We start from the raw sequence: 18,900 nt of genomic DNA, 5'->3' as shown, positions 1-18,900 counted from the left end.
TTGTGATGAGAGAAACAGAAAAATGACTACAACCAAAAGCAAATAAGCTATGCTGATCTGTGGCAGATGAATAGTGTGCATTTACACACAGACCCCTTCAAACTGCAAACAGCCTACATAGTCTCAAAAATAATCTGCAAATTGGGGAAAAATGCTTAAATAACACTGTAAGCTACCTTAGCACTGTGTAAACACTGAGGAGCTCTCCATTTAAAAGGAATGTATTCCCTTATCAATACCCAAGCAAATCCACTAGGCACAAAATCAGAGCAGGAAGGACTGCAACATTGAAGGCCCAGTCCATACTCAGTGATGTCAGTAAGAATCCTTCTGACTGACAATGTGGAAAAGAGTGTTTACAACAGGTCAAAGCGAATCAAATACTGCAATGCACAAAAGCCATCAAAGCTCTGAGGCAGGGGTAGCTGTACCTTAGTTTTGACTAAGATGCAGGAACAACATAGCCCTTACTTCAGCAGTAACATTTTATTTAGTCTATAAATCAAAGGATCTGTTAATGCTTTCCCATTAGCATACTGTGCCAATTCAGTTTATATTATTTCTTTCACTGTTTTCACCATTTCACATTGTTCTGCAAAACCTACCAGTCAGATATTCCAGTACAGCAGCCATGTACACTGGAGCACCTACACCAATTCTGTACTTCGGGTGGCCTTTCTTTATGTAACGCAGCATCCTTCCAACAGGGAATATGACCCCAGCCTTTGCAGAGCGCGAAGTCTTGGTTGACTTCTTCTTCCCACCCCTGCTGGACATTTTGGCTGTATTGGGTCTGGAACAACGCTCTATATATTAGGGAAAAGAAAAAGATAAAAGGTTATCAATAAGGAATACCACATTTAAATGATTTCAAATGGTAATCAGAGAAGCAACTTCATATAAATTGGCTTTGGAATTACTTTTCTGAAATTCCTAACGTGTTAAAACTGGCACCATTAGTGGAGCAAAGTGTGATAACCACCTAAGATGGAAAATAGAACTTTAGCATGAAGGCAGAGGATGCTTTCTGCAGGGAGAACTGTCATGAATCTCTGCTCTCCTGGAAAAACTGTTGATTTGGCATTTGAACAACCACGGTAGGACTGTTATACTCATGAATAACTATGTTCCCAACTAGAAAACCATACCCACACTAAGGTTCTTGTACATTTTATTTTATTTTCCTAAAAAAAAAAAAAAAAAAAAAACCATGGATTTTCAAGGCTGTGTGGATTTACAGAACACAGACCTATGCATGGTAAACTACATTTCCTGTAAACTAAATACGTTTTTCAGAAAGACCTGAAATGAACCCCTTGAGATTCAAACCTACCAGCATCCAGCTATCTCCATGCTGAAGTTAATCAGATTCCTAGATGGCATGTTGCAGCAGTACAACCTTCTGTCTGCTATCTTTCCCTAATATAACAGTGGTCTAAACACCCAGCAGCTATCTGACAACTGCATCGCAGTTTATCTCTGTGAAGAAACCTGCTGCTGATACAGCTGTCAAATATTTTTTTCTCTCTTTGATTTCTGCTCAGGCTGTAATATAGAAACTGGCAAACCCAAAGAGGTGGAGATTTTGCAGACTCCCAAAGTGTCTTTGAAGGTTTAGGCAATGCACTGGGGTTTGAAATTACTGAGAAGGAGACTGTTCTCCCACTCCCTCCCTCCAGCATGTCTGAACTCTAGGGAAACCAGTGGTATACATCAGTGATACATCCCGGCTCTTTCCTGGATGCCCAAATTTTACCTGATACGAATGCAAAGTTGTTGTGTGTTTATATACTCAGCAGAAGCTCTCCAAGCCTGCTTTCCCATCACAGCACTTAGTTCTCTGTTTCCCTACTTTTTTTTTCTCATGTTTATGCTGAATTCTCTCCTTCTCCATATGAACTTAACTGTATTTGCCAACCATCTGAATCCGTGATTGCGTGAACTCAGAATTAGGCAAAACAGGTTCACCAACTCTAATTTTGCAACTTCTGATCTGTACTGACATGTCCTGGAGTCTCTTAAACCTCAGTGAGTCACTGAGATACCGACTGCGTAAGTATCAAATCAAGACCACTCAGGATAAAAGAAGCTCACAAATTAAACATTTATTTTCCTTTCCACCTCCACACTTTACTCATCAAGGATTCTGTAACTGCACAGCACATTAAGTAAAATAAATGCAACAGGTTTATGGCTTGTTAAAAGTAAACAGAACAATCCCACCTTTTTAGCTCAGACAAAAGTCAGGCTATGTTTATGAAAGGGATGTCAAAAACCAGACAGGAAACTGGAAGTAGGAAGGCATCAAAAGCCCTGCTCCCCCTTCCCTTCACTGCGGACTCAGCTCTGTAACAGCTCTGACTCTGTGAAGAGGACATTTTCTTCCCTAGAGAAGCCTCCTAAACTGGAGCTCACAGCTGGTTTACAAACCTTTCAATTTAGCTGCATTTTGTCATCTTGTTAGCTCTGCCATTGTTCTGAGAATGGCTGGGTGGGGCTTTCACTTGGCTACGGGCTTTCTGCCTGTGAATTCTTATGGTCCATGCTCTGTTTTCAGCAGTGCTACAGATGTTTAGTCTCACAAACGTGAAGAAGTTCACTGAATTTAAGCAACAGAGAAGATGGGCATGAGAAACAGCTGTGCTTCTAGCCTCACCTGGAATTCCTTTGTTTTGTAACTGACAGGTGAATGACAAAAATCAGATATTTTCCAAGGGAAACCTGCAAGCCTTAAATGGTAAATTTATATTAATCATTTGTAATCGAGTTTTAGCTGTCACAATAAAGTACATTTTTAACACATAACACTTCCAAAAACAGGTCATTAATCCCTTGTGAAAATCCTTTCCATAGCTTTAGTGAGGATCCTGTTGCAGAACAGGGTAGCTTGGGGAAGAAAAAGCTGAAACTGAATGCCATGTTAATTACAGATCTGACCTCCTAACTGGTATGAGTCTGAGAACTGGGATGGGAACAATTAAACAATCTACTCACACTTCTACTGAGGGGAAAAAAAGGAAGAAACAATTAAATTCAGTAGAGATGTTCCAAAAGGAACATATTTGTTCTGGACTGCCTATTTTCCCAAAAATCAGGATATAGAACTTGCACATTCCATGTGGAAGATAGGAAAGGAGTAGAAAAAGGGAGTAGAAAAAGGAAGCAAATAATGGAGAAGTTCTGGGGCTTCTTGTCTCCCCTGAGCTGAGCAACTGGATCAGGTCTTTGAGAGACACACAGATGTGAGCTCTCACAAAGCCTCTCTGCAGACAGTTGTGGTCTTGATCTATGGAATCCAGCTCACTGAGTTTATGGGATGGTCAGGCTAGCTGGAAGACAATATGGAAGTCCTTATTTCCTGATGTCCTTGGGTTTTTTTGTTTTCCCTTGGGAGAACGTCATCCACCTGTGACCTGCTACAACATTTGGATCAAAGCACGAGTAAAATACGGGGCGATATAGAATTATTGCTAAAGCAGCATGGGAGGAGCTGCCATAAATACAGCTCACCCAGCCTAAAAATCCAAATGGAAGACATCCACAGATGGCCACAGTGTAACTGGCAACAGGAGGAGATGAAAGAGCACTGCCCTTTCATTTTCAGTTCCAAGAAAAAGATTATTCACAAAGTAAGGGAAGCAGTTCCTTCGTATGTAGAAACAAACAGTTACTGTGAATCACCGGCCCTGGATAAATATCATCTACTCAAAGTGATGCTAAGTTTGTTGTTAATGTAATTGTCTTTGATCATGCTCAACCAGTGTCCTTTATCAGGCTTGAGCAATACATTTTGCTTTTAGTTTCCATTGTTTTTGGAGATTGGGAAGCGTTCTCCCCTTTAACATGCTATTTTCTTCTTAATACCTTCAAGTTTCCTATCATCTGTAACCATCTAACCCCTACCCATATATAAAACGGTATAATTTTTTCTTGTAAAAAACAATTATTTTACCTCTTCTACAAAATCTAGATGTTCATTTCCCCTTTTATTTTATACTGGTCACATTTCTCTCAATACTTAGGATGACCCTGGAAATATCCTGACACGATCCTCTCCTACTGTACGTTAAGGAGCTATCTAGTTGTAAGGTTATTTACGAAGAAAAACATTGCCCAAACCAGAAAGCCAGGGGCTTGCATACTGAACAAAGCAAGCACTTTTGTAACTTTTAATATTAAATGTAAAATGTGATAAAGTGAGTTTCAGAGCATCCTGCCTAAAGGACCCCATCCTTGCCAGATGTAAGGAATTGCTATGTCTTGACATACTGGGAGCAAAGGGAGGGAAATTCCAGTTAAGTTCTAAGCACCACTTTTCATTTTGCCAACTGCTTAATTTGGAAGGGGAAGGGAGAACCTGGAATGGAAGAGCTTTTCTGGGGCTTAATCTTGGATTTGGGATCATTACTTTACAGAACTTGCATGTCCTGCCTTTGAGCAGAGGGATGGATGGCCCAGTGAGCTCTCAAAGACTTTTCTCCAGTTCTGGTTTTCTATGGCAAAAGAGAAGGGAAAGAAAAAAAGATTTCACTTGCAGAAACCACAAAGAAATTTATTAGAGTTAAATGTAAAGAGCAGGGCAACAGATCAAAAACCAAAGAAAACTATGTGCCTTATATGTTTTCAAATGGTTTATCTTTGTAGCACCAGAAACTCTGGCTCACAGCCAACATTAATGAACCAGGGCTGTTTGCTGAGTCACTGCTAGCCAGCAGATGAGGGAGGCAGTGCTTGCCAAAGGGAGCTTTATCACATGTACCACAGCTCAGACAAGATTTGGGCAGGAAAAAAAAAAAAAAATCCCAGTCAATGGACCAGCCTTTTCCTTTCTTACTCCTCTCTTGCCTTTGCAACGCAATTACTGAGAAATTCTGTCAAATGCTTAGCATCTTTAAAGGCTTGACAATAAAATGATATAGTTTCAAGGTGACAGTTCACAGAATTATCACTGGGATAATCATGGGATATCACTAAGAGGTAAACTTAGATAAGCCCACCTTTGACTCGGACTAAAATTTAATGCTGTGTTCTCCAGTGGCTCTGCTGTGCTTGGACACGGATTGCCCCAGCTGCAGAATGCAGCACCTGACTCACGGCTTTCTGAAAGCCTCTTAAAGGCTGTAGCAAGATTCACGCCACTTCCTAATGTTTCAAAAATTACAGAAATGAGAACGTGAAGGTATTATGTTAGCACACAGCAAAGATTCTAACAAGGCTCCTCTGCTGTCATGTCTTTACAAGCCAGAAATAAGTAGCCTAAGAAACAAAATAAAATTCAGGTTTAGAAAAGAAATCGGCATAATTAATATTTTTCTGCTTGAAGCTGGCTGTTGGCCATAGCTTTCTGTATGAAGGTAGATACTCCACTACAACACTTTTAAATACCATCTACATTTAAAGGCCAAAGGCATCTGTTTTTCTGAAAGTTTACCATCAGATCGTTCTGGAGGTACTGACTGCACACCCCAGTCAAGTGATGCCTGGTTTCTGATAGCTCAGACACCACTTCATTAACTCAGTCACTCTGACCCTTTTATCCAGCAGTAGCAGTAAAAGAGCACTCACTATTAATAGTTTTCAGGTACTGCTTTTTAAATACTTAATAAATTACTTGATTTCCACTGCTGTCAGACAGGGATTGTTCTCCTCGTGGGCTTACCTTGGTGTATTAACTGCACTCAGCAAACAGATGATTACATTTAGAGCTACAGCATCACATCTGTAAGTACAGGGGAATGCAGGAGACCATTACTACAACAGGACAAATACTAAAATTTAGTAATTATTTTTCTCCTCTTTCCTACACAGAGACTAAGCTGAAAAGTCCACTTTTGTATCACAAGGGCTTAACTGCAATGCTATTTTCTTTCCATTGTTTCAAAAGATTAACAAGTAAGTGCTGCCACTCCATCTTAAACCTATTTATGTACTGTAATAGCTGCTCACTGAACTCTCTCTGAAAAGGTACACTTGAATTTGCTTTGACAACTAATCTGCTCTGTTCTTGGCTAATCAGAAGCTAGTCTGACATATTTATAAAATGCACTGCTTACAGAGTCAGTAAAAAAAAAAAAAGTCTCTAATAATGCTTGCCTAGCACAACAGTGTCTCAGGCTGTGACCGTGGTTTCTAGGTACTACAGTCATAAAAGAAGAGCTAATAACTCAGTAACTGTTTCGTCTGTCGTGATTTCAAATTTCAGCTTAAGTGCTTTATCAAAGAAGCAATTCTTTGTGGTCTGGAAGAGAGGAGTGAAACTGGTTGCACAACAGCTGTTCCAGCACTACAGTAATTTCTTATCTGCAAAGGTAGCAGTATACATTTATTTTCGCATGAAAACCTGAAAGAATACTCATCTACCAGTGCCCTCATGAGAATGCAGAGCAGGATGAAAAGAGGAATAACATTTTCACCAAATCTGTGTGCAAAACAGAATACTATTGCACAATTTTATTCAACTGGCAGAAGTCCCTACCCTCCACAATGGGTCTGAAACCTTGAAACAAATATCCTCTTAATGTGCAAATGTCCTCTCTGAACAGTGCTGGGAGTGTGACAAGAGTTTTAGCTGGGCACCCTGCCACCAATAGTCAGGAAAATGTAAATACAATTGTATTCGCTGACCGCTGTTGGGAGTGCTAGCATGAGAACAAGTCCAGTCGTGTGTTGTAGCTTTTTGTAGAGTAGGTAGGAAGTGTAAAATTTGGTACAGGACCTGAAATCACCAGACTGTTTATGAATCCGGTGTTCTGGAAAAATTGTTTCAAAGAACATTTTGAGAACTTGTTTGCTACTTGACATTTTGGACAGCAGTGAGAACACAGTAAAGAATTCACATGGATGCTTCCAAATCCAAAAATTTAATGAAGATGTTGTACTTCTGAGGACAAGGAGTGCAAGAACTCAGCCCACAGATGGGGCCATGAGTGTTGTGCTTCTAGCATCACCCTTTTTGCAGCAAGGGCCACAAGCTGAATCCTGTCCATCTGCTCTTCTGGGTGGGTCTGGGCAAGGCACTGTAACAGCTCTGTGCTCAGAGAGGCTCTTGTTTACATCCCTCCCTAACAAATGAGGGAGCACTGCGCCTAGAACACTTCTTTTCCAAACTCACCTCTCAGAAGCACTGCGCTGACAAAGCCTAATGCTCACTGATCTGCCCCGGATCAATACTCTTCTTCCCAAGGGAGGCTCTCTCTGGAGGCTCTTTTTTTTTTCCTCTTGTGGCATCAATTACTGCTTCCTGCTTCTTTATCCCTACTTTGCCAGTTTGCAGTAGCAGGTTTTTCTTCCTGCTAATGTTGATCTATAAAGCAAGCAGTGCTTAAGCACTCTTCCTCTATTACCATCATTAGGCCAAATTATAGCCTTAACTATGACTTCTTCGATCAGTTATGGCTTAATTTGCACTATCAACATTTAGTTTTACTGGCAATCAGTACTCTATGCTTCACACACAACAAAACAAAGTTACTCTTTAGGAACCCAAGGGGCCTAAAACATTTCAGCGTGCGAGGTTACAATATATAATACAGCAAGGTAACCTGCAACTGCTACCTGGCACACACAACCGCCACCACAATGTAGCAACACAGCAAAATAACCTGGGAGAAAAGCAATGTAACTCCTTTCTTTCAGACCACTTTTAGAAATACACTCAGGAGTGGGCTAGGGACTGCTTGATACAAAATACATCACGTTCGATTGCTAAAATATGTTCGTGGAAGCAACTGTAATTGTCCTGTTCATGCCTGAACCTTTTAACTCAGTGCTGTGCCCAAGAACCCAGATTCGGGTTCCAGTAGCTGCTGACTTGCTGTTAGCTCCTTTACTTCGACCGACTCTCAGGAACGGGGGAGGCAGCGGATCTGCAAAGTTCCCCACAGACCTGTTGCTAAGTGACAGCCTCACATAGTCCTGGGGAAAAAACGGTCCTCTACTTCCACAGTCGAGAGAGAAATAACAAGCCTCACCCAAACCCCTCTCAACAGCCTTTTTCTTTCCATCAGTACAAACGAAGCAACCTGGCTTACACCACCGGGCTCGCAAACAAGCTGGCTCCAAACACCTGCTTCAGATGCGAACGCCCCGGCCTTCTGCAACTTACTTTGGGAGATCAGGATGGAAACCAAAGGATTTCAGGAGATGCGGGGTACGGAAGCAGCCGTTCCTGTGGCTGCCTGCTACGTGCACAACCGCGTCGGTCCCTGCCTAGGTCTGGGTGCTGTGCAAGATGCCCTAAGCCCCTACACCCACCTTTCCTCGCAGCCCCTACCAGGGACAGCCCGCGGGGCTGCCGGGCTCCTGCAGGCAGACATATTGCAGCTACTGGGGAGGTGACAGCTCAGGAAATCACGAGGGGCCCCCTTTTCCAGCCGAAAACCGCTGTTCGCTCCCTCCTGGCTGCCTCTGACGGCTCTCAAAACGCCGCTCGGCTCCGTTTGATGCCGAAGCCGCTCGCCTTGGGCAGGTAACTTTTACGCCACGGGTTCCTCACCCGAAGCCGAGCCGGCTGCGGACACCTCCTGCTTCTCGTCGCCTGCAGCTGGCGGCGGTGGCTGCGGCTCCCCGGGGCCGGGAGCGCTGAGGCGAGGCCGGGACCCGCCGGGCCCAACGCCCCCCCCCTCCCCCGGTGAAGCCCCCACCCCGCCCGCCGACCCCCAAAACCCCGCTGCCACCTCCACACCGGCTCCCCCGGCTTGAGCAGCGCCAGGCCTCCGCAACCCGAGCGAGACAAACAAAAAAACCACCCAAATTCACCTCAAAACCCAACACCCCCCCCCCCCCCCCACCACCCCACACACACAGCCGCCTCAGCGAGGGGGCTGCCCCCCGGGACCCCTCCCCAGCACCACCACCGCCTCCTCCTCCTCCTCCTCCTTCAGCGGTGCCGGCAGTGGCCCCAGCCCTCGGGGAAGGGCGGACTCGGCTCCCCCGTCCCCACACGCGGCCGCAGCCCCACGGCGGCGACTTACGGCGCGGTCCCGGCCGCAAGATGTCTGCCGGCGGCCGCCCCGCTCCCGCTGCCTGCGCTGCGCCCGCGGGGCCAACGGGAACGGCTGGGCGGGCTCCCACAGTGCCCCGCGCCGCGTCCCTCCCCTCCCCTCAGCCCCTGCCCTCAGCCCCTCCCCGCCTCCTCCGCCCCTCACGGGGACGCCCCCGGTCCCCTCGGTCCCTTCACGGTCCCCTCACGGTCCCCTCATGGTTCCCTCACGGTCTCCTCACCGTCCACGGTCCCCTCAGCGCCGCCACCTCCGTCCCCTCTGCCGCCCACCCCCGTCTAAGCGGCGCCCGCCGGGCTGTGGAGGCGGCTCTCCCCGGTTCCCCTCAATTCTCCTCAGTTTTCTCCTCAGTTCCCCTCAATTCTCCTCAGTTTTCTCCTCAGTTCCACTCAATTCCCCTCTATTCCCCTCAATTCTTCTCCGTTCCCTGCCGCCCAGCCCCAGTGTGGACACAGGACCTCGGCCATTGTGTACAAATCGTGCGCGCTCCTCAAGGAGGGGAGCGCAGAGCATGGGGTCGGTGCCGCATCCTTCCCCGAGCGAAGTTCCTTGTTCGGGGAGCGAGGAAGGAGCGCGCCGTGGCGAGCACTGCTTTCTCCTGCTGTACAAAAGTGGCTGGCTGCCATCTTGCCAAGGCCCCAGATGGAGCTTTTGGAGGAATTCCTGCTGTGGTGGCACAGATGTCCTTCAGCGCACCTTGCCGCATGGGGAGAGCTGGCTCCCCGCTGCCCGCGGCCCCTGCCTGCACCAGCTGAGGGTTACGGGGCAGGGGCTGGTGTCCCCTCAGCACCTTCCCTGCTCCTGCTGTCCCCCAGCTGCTCCCAGACCCTTCTGCTTCTCCCTTTCTCCAGTGCTCAGTGCAAGATGAGGCCTGTGGCCTCTTCCCCTGTGTCCCTTGGTGCTGCTGGAGCTGTGACAGGTGACAGTGGCACAGCATCGTTGCCATTAAACCCTAGGGGCGAGGGGTGAGAAGGGCTGAGGGACAGTAGGTGGAGGCAAGGAGTTTCTCTCTCATCAGCACGCCATGCTCCGGCTCTCCTTGTTTTGCTCAGCATCAGCACATATTCACAGAAGCTTTGTCATATGATAGAGAAAGCAGAACAGAAGGGACTGGTATAAAGGAAGAATGAAAACCAGGGAACTGGGGGAGGATTATAGAAGAGAAATTAGGGTTAATATTGCCCCTGGCCTGAGATACATCACCCAAAAAAGTTTCTGAAATAGATGGAGAGAAGGCACAGTACAGGCAGAACTGCATACAGTCCGTGTGGCCCCCAATAGCAATACCATGCAATTCCGCTAACCAAGCTCAGTAATTATAATTTTGCTGTTCTCACCCATAAAAATGGCCAGGATCGGTCTGGTTTTTAGTGCGGCTAAACTCCTGCTCTCCCAAGCCATCCCTCATTACGTTGCAGTGCAGCACACAGTCAAATGCAACCGTGGTCTGGCTGTGCTCCCTGAGCGCTAATTGCAAACCCAATGCTATTCACACACGCAGTTTTGCCTAACAAAGACTCCCCGCTAAGTAAAGCACCGCATAGTCCCTGACTGCCCTTAACCTAAGGATATGGATACAGTACTTATTAGGCCATCTGCCATGGCTCATCTTACACAGCTGAGGACACACTCTGCTTTCCAGGTTCCCATCCACACACGCCATCTCCCTCCCACCTCCTCCTCCGCGTTCACACCACAGCTCTGCTCCTCTTCTCTTCCCTTGCCTACTCCTCTTCCCAGCCCATTTTGCTGTCACCCACACAAATGTTATTTAAAAACAAACAAACCAACCCAAACATCTCTGTTGACATGAAAAGCTGGAAAGGTCTAGATGGAATCTAAAGAACCTGCAATATTGTCTAATGGGGCTGATACACAGCAACCAGGTGAAGATAGCTATCTGCAAAAGCAGCACAGGTCTATGCCTTTCTACTATCATCGTTCATGATGTCTGTTTTTAAGGGCAATCTTGATCTTGTGCCTTTGAAGAAAGCTTTCCAAACACAACTGGTGAGAATTTCTGAAGTTTGCCTGAGTTCTGCCTGGGTTTGCAGAAAGCCTGAACAATTTTTCCATGGAATAGGATGCTGGCACAGAGACTGATGTTGATCATCATAATGTTAACACCGCCTGCCTCACCTCCCACCAACGCACAGATTTATCAAGCTGAATGTCTGCTGGGTCTGCAAAGAGGGCTCATTTTGGCTGGCTTTGAAAGGACATAGAGTGGCACAAATGATTGTATAAAAGGGAGCATTGCTTACAAAAGTCTGTAAAACTACACTACATAAACTACCTCACTAAAACAAACTTTGGCTCGGGTTTTATTCCCTTTGCCAGATTAGTGATGTATTTATTTAGATATAGGATGATAAAAAACACCTTTCCAAGAGCTCTGCTGCCTTTATGATTAATATAAACAGTTTGTGTTCTTACATTTTTGTGTTTTTTCATTTTGACATCCTGACTCTATAATCAATTTGAGCAACCTCAAGGGACTACTTGCAGAAGATAGTCTTAAGTGATTGAGAATCTAAACACCCAACTTGTTTATGCAGCATAGGTGGCAGAGGAGGAAATACTGCTTGGGAGGGGAAGCAGCAATGTGGGGAGGGTTGCAGCTGATGTAATTCCCTTAAACTTAGACAAGCATTTTCACTTTGGGATAGCTATCTTAATTCTGAATGTGTCACCTCATTTGTCAGTGGTGCTTTTGTGTGTTTATTATATTGGATATTCAGAATACATGGCCTAGGTTACTTTGGTTTGCTGAAATATCTTCTCAGGATTTAGTGTGCAAAGCCAGCAGATCCCTGCTGGTTTCCTTCCACCCTCACATGGTCAAGAGAAAGTTCAAATTCCTCAGGAGTGACCTACTTCTCTGGAGGGGCTATCTGAACCTCCTTCAGCTGCTTAGTCTGCTCTCTTTCTGCAGACTATACCACTAATCCGTGCTTCGGTTAACTCCTTAAAGGCAGGCCACAATCACCTACATATACCTGTAATTTGTGTAATGCTATTGACATCCTTGCATTCTGCGTCAAACGGGCACGGTGACCTCCTACCAAATCCAGTCAATGCTCATCACGCTTTAATGCATTGCACAGAGCCAGTATCCGTCCCCGCTGAGCGCAGAGAGCATTAACTGTGATTTCCAGAGGGCCGACACTGGCCTCGATACAGGTTGTTATAACCCACCGTGGTTGTCGGGAGAAATTCTGCACTACAGGAGTTGGATGTGTGTGGAGCAGGTCTTTTCATTCCCTTTGCTCTGGTTTCCTGCCACCATAAAGATATGCAGATTGCCCGTTACCCAAAATTAACCCATCAAGATCAGGAGCTTATGCAAGAGAGATTGACCATAATGCCTGGAACTGATGCTGGAAACATTTTGTGCAGGGTCAGAGCCACTGATCATAACAATCCCCTTTACCTTCACTATATAGACAAACAGAGAGCTGCAGATTGGTTTCCAGCATCCTTCAAAAACCAACAGCTGGCTTTGTTGAAGCAAGCTGCTCTTTTAAACCCAGCCATCCTCTACCATAGGTGAACAGAATGAATCCCATTTTCAGATAGCCACTCCTTGCTTTGACATTCAGGTCCCAACAACTGTGAGTGTACTCACCCTCTGCTGAATGTAAAAAACAATTATTTTTTCCTGCCTCAGTGTTCTCAAGACACTGTCAACTCTATATTATTGCCAGACATGTTATTCTGTAGCAGAAGCACCAACTGGTGCTAATATGTTATGGTTAGATTAATACTTTCAGAGCAGAAGTGGGTGTCTGGGATTCATTTTCCAGGCTGGTAAACAGAGAGTTAGTACAGATAATTGACTTCTTTTGTTCAAAATCCTTTTTTTGTTGTTGGTTTTGGTTTTGGTTTTGGAGGCAGGCAACCTTTTGTGTTTTTCCAAAAATGAGATTTGCAACAACCTAATTTTTGAATATCTATGCCATTGCTGTAATGTTGCTGTAATTGTTTTCTTCTAGAAAAGTATCATCTATGCAACTTTTTATCAATGTCCCCTATCACGCACACACACACAAATCCTTAATTGCTTTGAAAATTTTTAAAATGCCACTTTTTAAAAAGGAAGGCAACTTTTTTCCATTTTAAATCTGGGAGATGAAAACCATGATGATACTTGCACTTCTTAACCCAGATTGTGAAGTCATTTATGCAGCTAATGGATGCTGTGATTCAAAGACACGCCAAAAATCTGTAAAGTCATAATTAATCTGAAGAGTTGGGAAAACATTAACCTCCCATATAATGCATTTCAAAACCTGCTTCTTCGAAATAAAAGCGACCTAATGCGTTTCAAAACGTACTTCATCAAAATGAAAGCAAAATGCTGTTTTGAGTTATCAAGTTGTCAGCAAAACTGCAGTGTGACGCAGTGACATCAGGAAGCATGAATGCTTGTCTCCCAGCAGTACGGAAGAAGCGTGCTCTAAAATAAGACTGAAGCACGCTGGAGCACACGGAGAGCAGGCACACTTGTCTGCCTCTTATGTGTAGTGTCAGCCTTCTGCTCGGAGCGTAACCTGGTTCAGGTTGTGCATTAAGCAGCGCAGCTCATTTTCTTCTGCTATTCAAAGCAGCCTCTTGCATGAGTGCATTCTGAATGTCAAGTGGCTGGGGAAAGTTCTGTGTTATTGTGCAAATGAAGTATTAAATCTAAGAGCTATGATTTATATCATTAAGCCAGAGGATTCAAAATTACGTCCCATGGTGGTCTGCTCTGTGGCTCCTGGTAGCTGGTGGAAAGCTTGGTGGATAGGCAGGGAGTAATAACTCACATCTCTTATTTTTAGTTATTAAATCCCATAGCTTCCCCAACATTAATTTTCCATGTAAGCAATAGCTATAGTTGCCAGAGGGATTTTATGTAATTGCAGATGGTAGGAGACAGAGTTGGTAATTGCAGAAATGCAGGGGGAGATGTCCAGGAGATGATCGTCTATTAAGATGTGGCTGTTGCTATGGCATACTTTACTAACTGCTCTTCTGCATGAGAGCTCGCTGATGCATCACTTCAAATAGCAGGTTATTTTTAAAACGGACCCATTTCTTTGCCTCCAAGAGAAAAATCAGATCACCTCTCTGAGGAATATTAATTAAAAAAGCTCCCATGCTGGACAACAGGTATTGTATAGAATATAGTTCATGAAGGAGTCAAGAGATTTGGCATCTGCCACAGTACCAGGCAGCTCTGAAATCAGGGGCTTCCATATTCATCTCATGAGACAAACCCTACTCTTTAAATTCAACAAAATCCACAGATATGATGATCACTCTCACAGCAAACAGAAGATTGTTAGGGGCTAACATCCTGAGTTTAAAATGCCCTTTGTAAATCTGTTCATATCAGAGCCCATTGCACCTCCTGTTTATTTTGAAGCGTGTTCTCTGTGCAGGGAGAAAACGAAGCAAGAAATGATGGTGCTGGATGTTTGTGTGGATATGAATTGTTCTTGTATGTTTGTGTCCAAGCAGAGCCATGTGCTGCGATCACAGGGGACTTTGGGGAAGGACCTGAAGTGCTGGGGGTGCTGCTGCAGGCCACTTGCTGCCTCCAGGCTGGGAGACGGAGCTGGGGTGGGCTGAGGAAACAGGCATGGCTAAGGAAACAGGCACGAACCGTAAATGTGGTAATGCTGGCTCAGCAAGATCTGCCGTGTCGTTTTGTAGCAGTCCACCTCCAGCTGCTGGTAGAGCAGAAATATTCAGAAAAACATGAGTGTGAAGACAACAGACAGATTTAATTCAGAAATACACACGAGTAATGAGTTCTAGTGCTTGTTTTGCTCCTCCTAAAAATCTGCATGCTGCAAAGCATCAGTGCAATGAGTGAAGCACATGAAGGTTTTCCCATGGCGGGGCTGGAGAACAGCAGGAAGGAGCAAAGCAACACCTCCCTCTGCACTGCACCCCTGCTCCAGCCAGGCCAGCAGCTGCCCCAGGCATGGACCGTGACCAACTGGGCCTAACTGGAGTCCTGGTTTCCTGACAACTGTTCAGAACCTCTGCTTTTAAAGAGCTTACACATATTTATGAGAAACCCAGTGATTATTGCTGGATTGTTATTGTTATTGTTATTGTTATTATTTAAAATTATTATTATTATTATTATTATTATTATTATTATTATTATTATTATTATTATTATTATTATTATTATTTTATTTCTCGTGGGTTTTGTGATATGATTGTGCTCATACATACTGCTTTTGATGGGGTAACCAGCATCCAGCTATGTACCAACAAGCCACTGGGTCCATCCTTCTACATAGCCCTTGGAAGAAGGAACTTATTATTTTTCCCATTGTAAAGGTAGGAAAACATCAATGCCCTGAACCCAAGCACAAGCCTAGAGGTGCGAGACAGACTTTTTTGTGTCTGTAATGTATAAACAGAAGATCTTTTTTTTTTTTTTTTTTTTTTTTTTTTGACAGAAAAATATTCCTTGTTACTGTATTTACATAAAGCCCCACAACTTATTTTGGGATATGGCATTCCCTTCTTCTTGCTTCTTGCTAATTCATTTGATGACATTTTTGCTCATAAAAAAGTGGCTTATGGAAAGCATTGGGGTGAAGATCATGGAGAAATATGCCAGGATATTTATTTGGAGGTGCTTGGAGGGTCATTGCGGGGCTCATGGATCAACCAGGCAAGCAGAATTAGGCTCACGTGTCAGTTGACCTGTCCCACGACTCAAACCATGGAAATCAAAGCATTCTCCAGGTGATACTTGTGGTGAACACTTCCCCAACAATTCATAGGCTAGAAATACAGTCACATAAACTGTTTATTGGATAATAAATGAATATGAAATATGAATATGTAACAAAATGAAAATCTAAATCTATCTGCTATTTTGAAAAGGAAATAGTATTTGGAGACTTGCTGACTGTGCTGGTTGTTGTGGACAACCCCCCCAGCTTGGGAATATGCCTCCTAAATTATTTTTTTTATTTCCCTACACGCTATGCATTGAATTCTCAGAGGTTTCTGTCTCATTAATATCATAACATTTTTCTAAGGTCTGGCCAGCTTTTAGAAAATAAGAGATGTGCAGTTTTGTGCTAAATTACCCTTATCACAGATGGAAACATTTAGTAGTGCACAGCATTTCTCCTGAATGCACCTCGTATTCTTAAATGGCTCTCTATATATTGTTTTTTCCACTGAAGTTGCTTTTTTTTTGGTGCTAAAATAAAGAAAAGAAAGCAAAATCCTAATTTTCTTTCAATCCATGGCTTTGTAAAAACATAGGCATGCAGGAATCCTCAGTGAACATCTACTTTCTGCACCAATCTCATTGCTCATTATCACGATATACTTTGTGCTCTGCATCTGTACACATAATTAAGTCCACTGTTATATAATTATTTGAAAGATATCTCTGGAAACTGGATTTGGCAAATGAAGCAACATCTGGTTACTCAAACTACTATCTCAAACCTTGCTCATAAAATACATTCTTTCTTTTTTTCTTCTTTTTCTTTTCTTTTTTCTTTTTTTTTTCTTTTTTTTTTTTTTTTTCTTTCATTTAAAAAAAAAAACAAACAAACGCAGAGGACTTTTCTCTTGTCTCTCCTTAGACTCATTTGCATTTCATTATTTCTATGCTGTTCTGCCCAACGTTTTCAAAAGCGATTAGTGATTTTGCAAATCAGATCTTTTAGACATCTGTCTATTAGACAGAGCTACGAAAACCATCAATCACTTTAGAAAGTCCTGCCCGGTGCTTTTCTCAGTCGGATGTACCATGAGATTTTTCTTTAGCCCCTAAGCACTGCCAGGGGATGCTGGAGCACCCTCCCTGTGCCGAGATGATGCCGTTAAGGAGCTCAGCCAGCAGGTGGAGTTTAGATTGCGTTTAAACAGCAGAAATTGTGACTCGGGTTTAGGCTGAGCTGGAATTGTGCTGCTGGAAATGCCTCTTACAGACACTGCTGGAAGAGCTTTGGGTCCTTAAAGCCTCCATCAGCTGCCAGGCCACTCATTTGTAGGCCACATCACATCGCAGTGATGGCACAGGTAGCTGATTAACACACTCATGTTGACTTTGGAGTAGCTGTGGAGGAGTGCCAAATAATAGTTATTATGTGTAAATTAATAAAATAGTCAGCTGTCAGTTTTATACATACCTGAACCGACAGGAAGGCAGAAGGAGCACTCAGATGACCTGAATTCCTTATGTAAGCTTTTTTTTTTTCCTTTTCTTTTTCTTTTTTTTTTTTTTTTTTCTTTCGTTCTCAAGAGGAAAAAGATCAGATAAGATTTGATGGCAGTACTTTGCTAGAAGCAGCATTAAGCGCTGAAAGAAACGAGAGGGTCAAGAAGAGCTGACAAAAATCATAACGTTCCTTGGGTAGCAATGGGAGGCAGATGAGAGAAGGGTTTATTGCATCTGTCACTGAGCTGGATTCTGAATCCAGCGCTGACCAACAGCCAAAGCACGAGAAGCCAGCGCTGGCCGGCCCCTGCGAGCAGGATGTGTCTAGGGCTGGCATCTGCCCGGGAATGAAGCCAGGCTCCGAGGTTTATACCTCCGTCTTCGGGATGAACTGTGTGGTCTGGCACCACTTTATCTTACGCTGAGAGCTCTGGCTTAAGGTTAAAGGCAAGACCTGATTTATGAAGGCTGCTCCGATAAGCTCGTCTGTTCTGGAGGCAGCTTCTGCTGCTATCCAGAAGTCAGGGCGGGAGGTGTGCAAGGCTGCGAAGAAAAATGATCATGGGCTGTGCTCCGGGTAATGGAGATGTAAGCACTGCTGGCACATTGAGGGGTCCTTATGTCACAGGCTGCAGCCAAAAAGAAAAAAAAAATGAAAAAAAAAAAAAAATTGCACTATGCTGTGGTGATTTGAAGGGTGAAATTTTGCTGAAATTTTGAGATTTCTGGACTCAAGTGGCTTGCAGAACCTCACAGAGATGCAGCCTCCTCCAAAACCCAGAGTAATGCTGGCCACGAAAGCAGGCAGGAGCATGCAGAAAGGGAAGGGAAAGCCACCGAGCCAAGCAGATCGGGGCCTGCCAGGTTAGCCTGACTTCCTCTGAGCTATGTGAAAGAAGAAAGGAAATTGGCAGCCATTAACAGCAGCTGATGACACAGCCCTATTGCTGCCGAGACAATGTGGATTACAGGCAAAACACCAACCAAAAATGTGCAGGCTGAGACTTCAGCTTGCAGAGGCCACAGAGAAGCTACTGCTTTAATCCAAACCAGATCCATTCCTGTGCTGGGGGCACTAAACCTGTGACAAAGGGCTCGGAGGAGAGATCCAAACAAAAAGTATGTTCAAAGCCATTGGCACGGGCTGCCAAAAAACTGCTGAAAAATGCCTGGGTTTTGGAGGAGTTGAAATGTCTTTCAGGCCCTGGTGTCTGCATCCAGGCTCATATACTGCGATCAGCAAGGCACCTGCTCAGCAGAATGCCTGGGAAGGGAGAAAATAATGGGAGCCATAAAACTGAGGGCTGGGATGCTGCTGATGTCTCAGCACCCATAAGGGCCGCAGCAGCTAGTGAGCAGATGGGCAAACTGCACTGGGTCCAAGTAATGTTAAACAGAGCTCTAGAAAGAATTTACTACCGAGTAACCTCAGCTCAGCCAACGCCTTTCACCTGGCAAAAAGCAAAAATTTCTCCAGCCCGAGTGCCAAAAAATGAAAGTTGGCAAACGTGCAGGGAGAGGCAAGCAGCTGTGGCTGCAGAGCTGGTTCCCCCCCCTCAGAGAGCGCGCCCTGCTCTGCTCCTGCAGCACTTTGCCTTCCACCTTAGGAAACTCCATGGTCTGAAGTTCTGTATGATTGTTTTCTGCCACAAAAATGGGCTTTGCTGCTGGGGGGATCTGTCCCGGTCCTGTATCTGGTGTTTTGGT

The 18,900-nt window shown here is 44.5% G+C and overlaps 1 protein-coding gene across 6 annotated transcripts in view; it reads right to left on the bottom strand.

The window, feature by feature from the left end:
- The window catches only part of LOC116494704 (core histone macro-H2A.1), a 44,925-nt gene extending 35,870 nt beyond the window's left edge, over nucleotides 1–9,055 (bottom strand). For 5 of the 6 annotated variants that reach the window (XM_032196726.1, XM_032196729.1, XM_032196728.1 and 2 more), the window contains exons 1-2: nucleotides 8,973–9,055; nucleotides 606–806 (exon numbers count right to left, since the gene is read on the bottom strand). In XM_032196726.1, the coding sequence (XP_032052617.1) occupies nucleotides 606–777 (172 nt within the window). In that variant the 5' untranslated portion in view covers nucleotides 778–806; nucleotides 8,973–9,055. Of the gene's footprint in view, nucleotides 1–605; nucleotides 807–5,659; nucleotides 5,720–8,972 lie in introns of all 6 variants that reach the window. The other variant, XM_032196727.1, reaches the window with a different exon arrangement.
- Nucleotides 9,056–18,900: the final 9,845 nt, after the last annotated feature.

This window comes from Aythya fuligula, chromosome 14, assembly GCF_009819795.1.
Source record: "Aythya fuligula isolate bAytFul2 chromosome 14, bAytFul2.pri, whole genome shotgun sequence".
NCBI lineage: Eukaryota > Metazoa > Chordata > Aves > Anseriformes > Anatidae > Aythya > Aythya fuligula.
The sequence above is the reverse complement of the archived record's forward strand: the minus strand, read 5'-3'. Positions and strand labels throughout refer to the sequence as shown.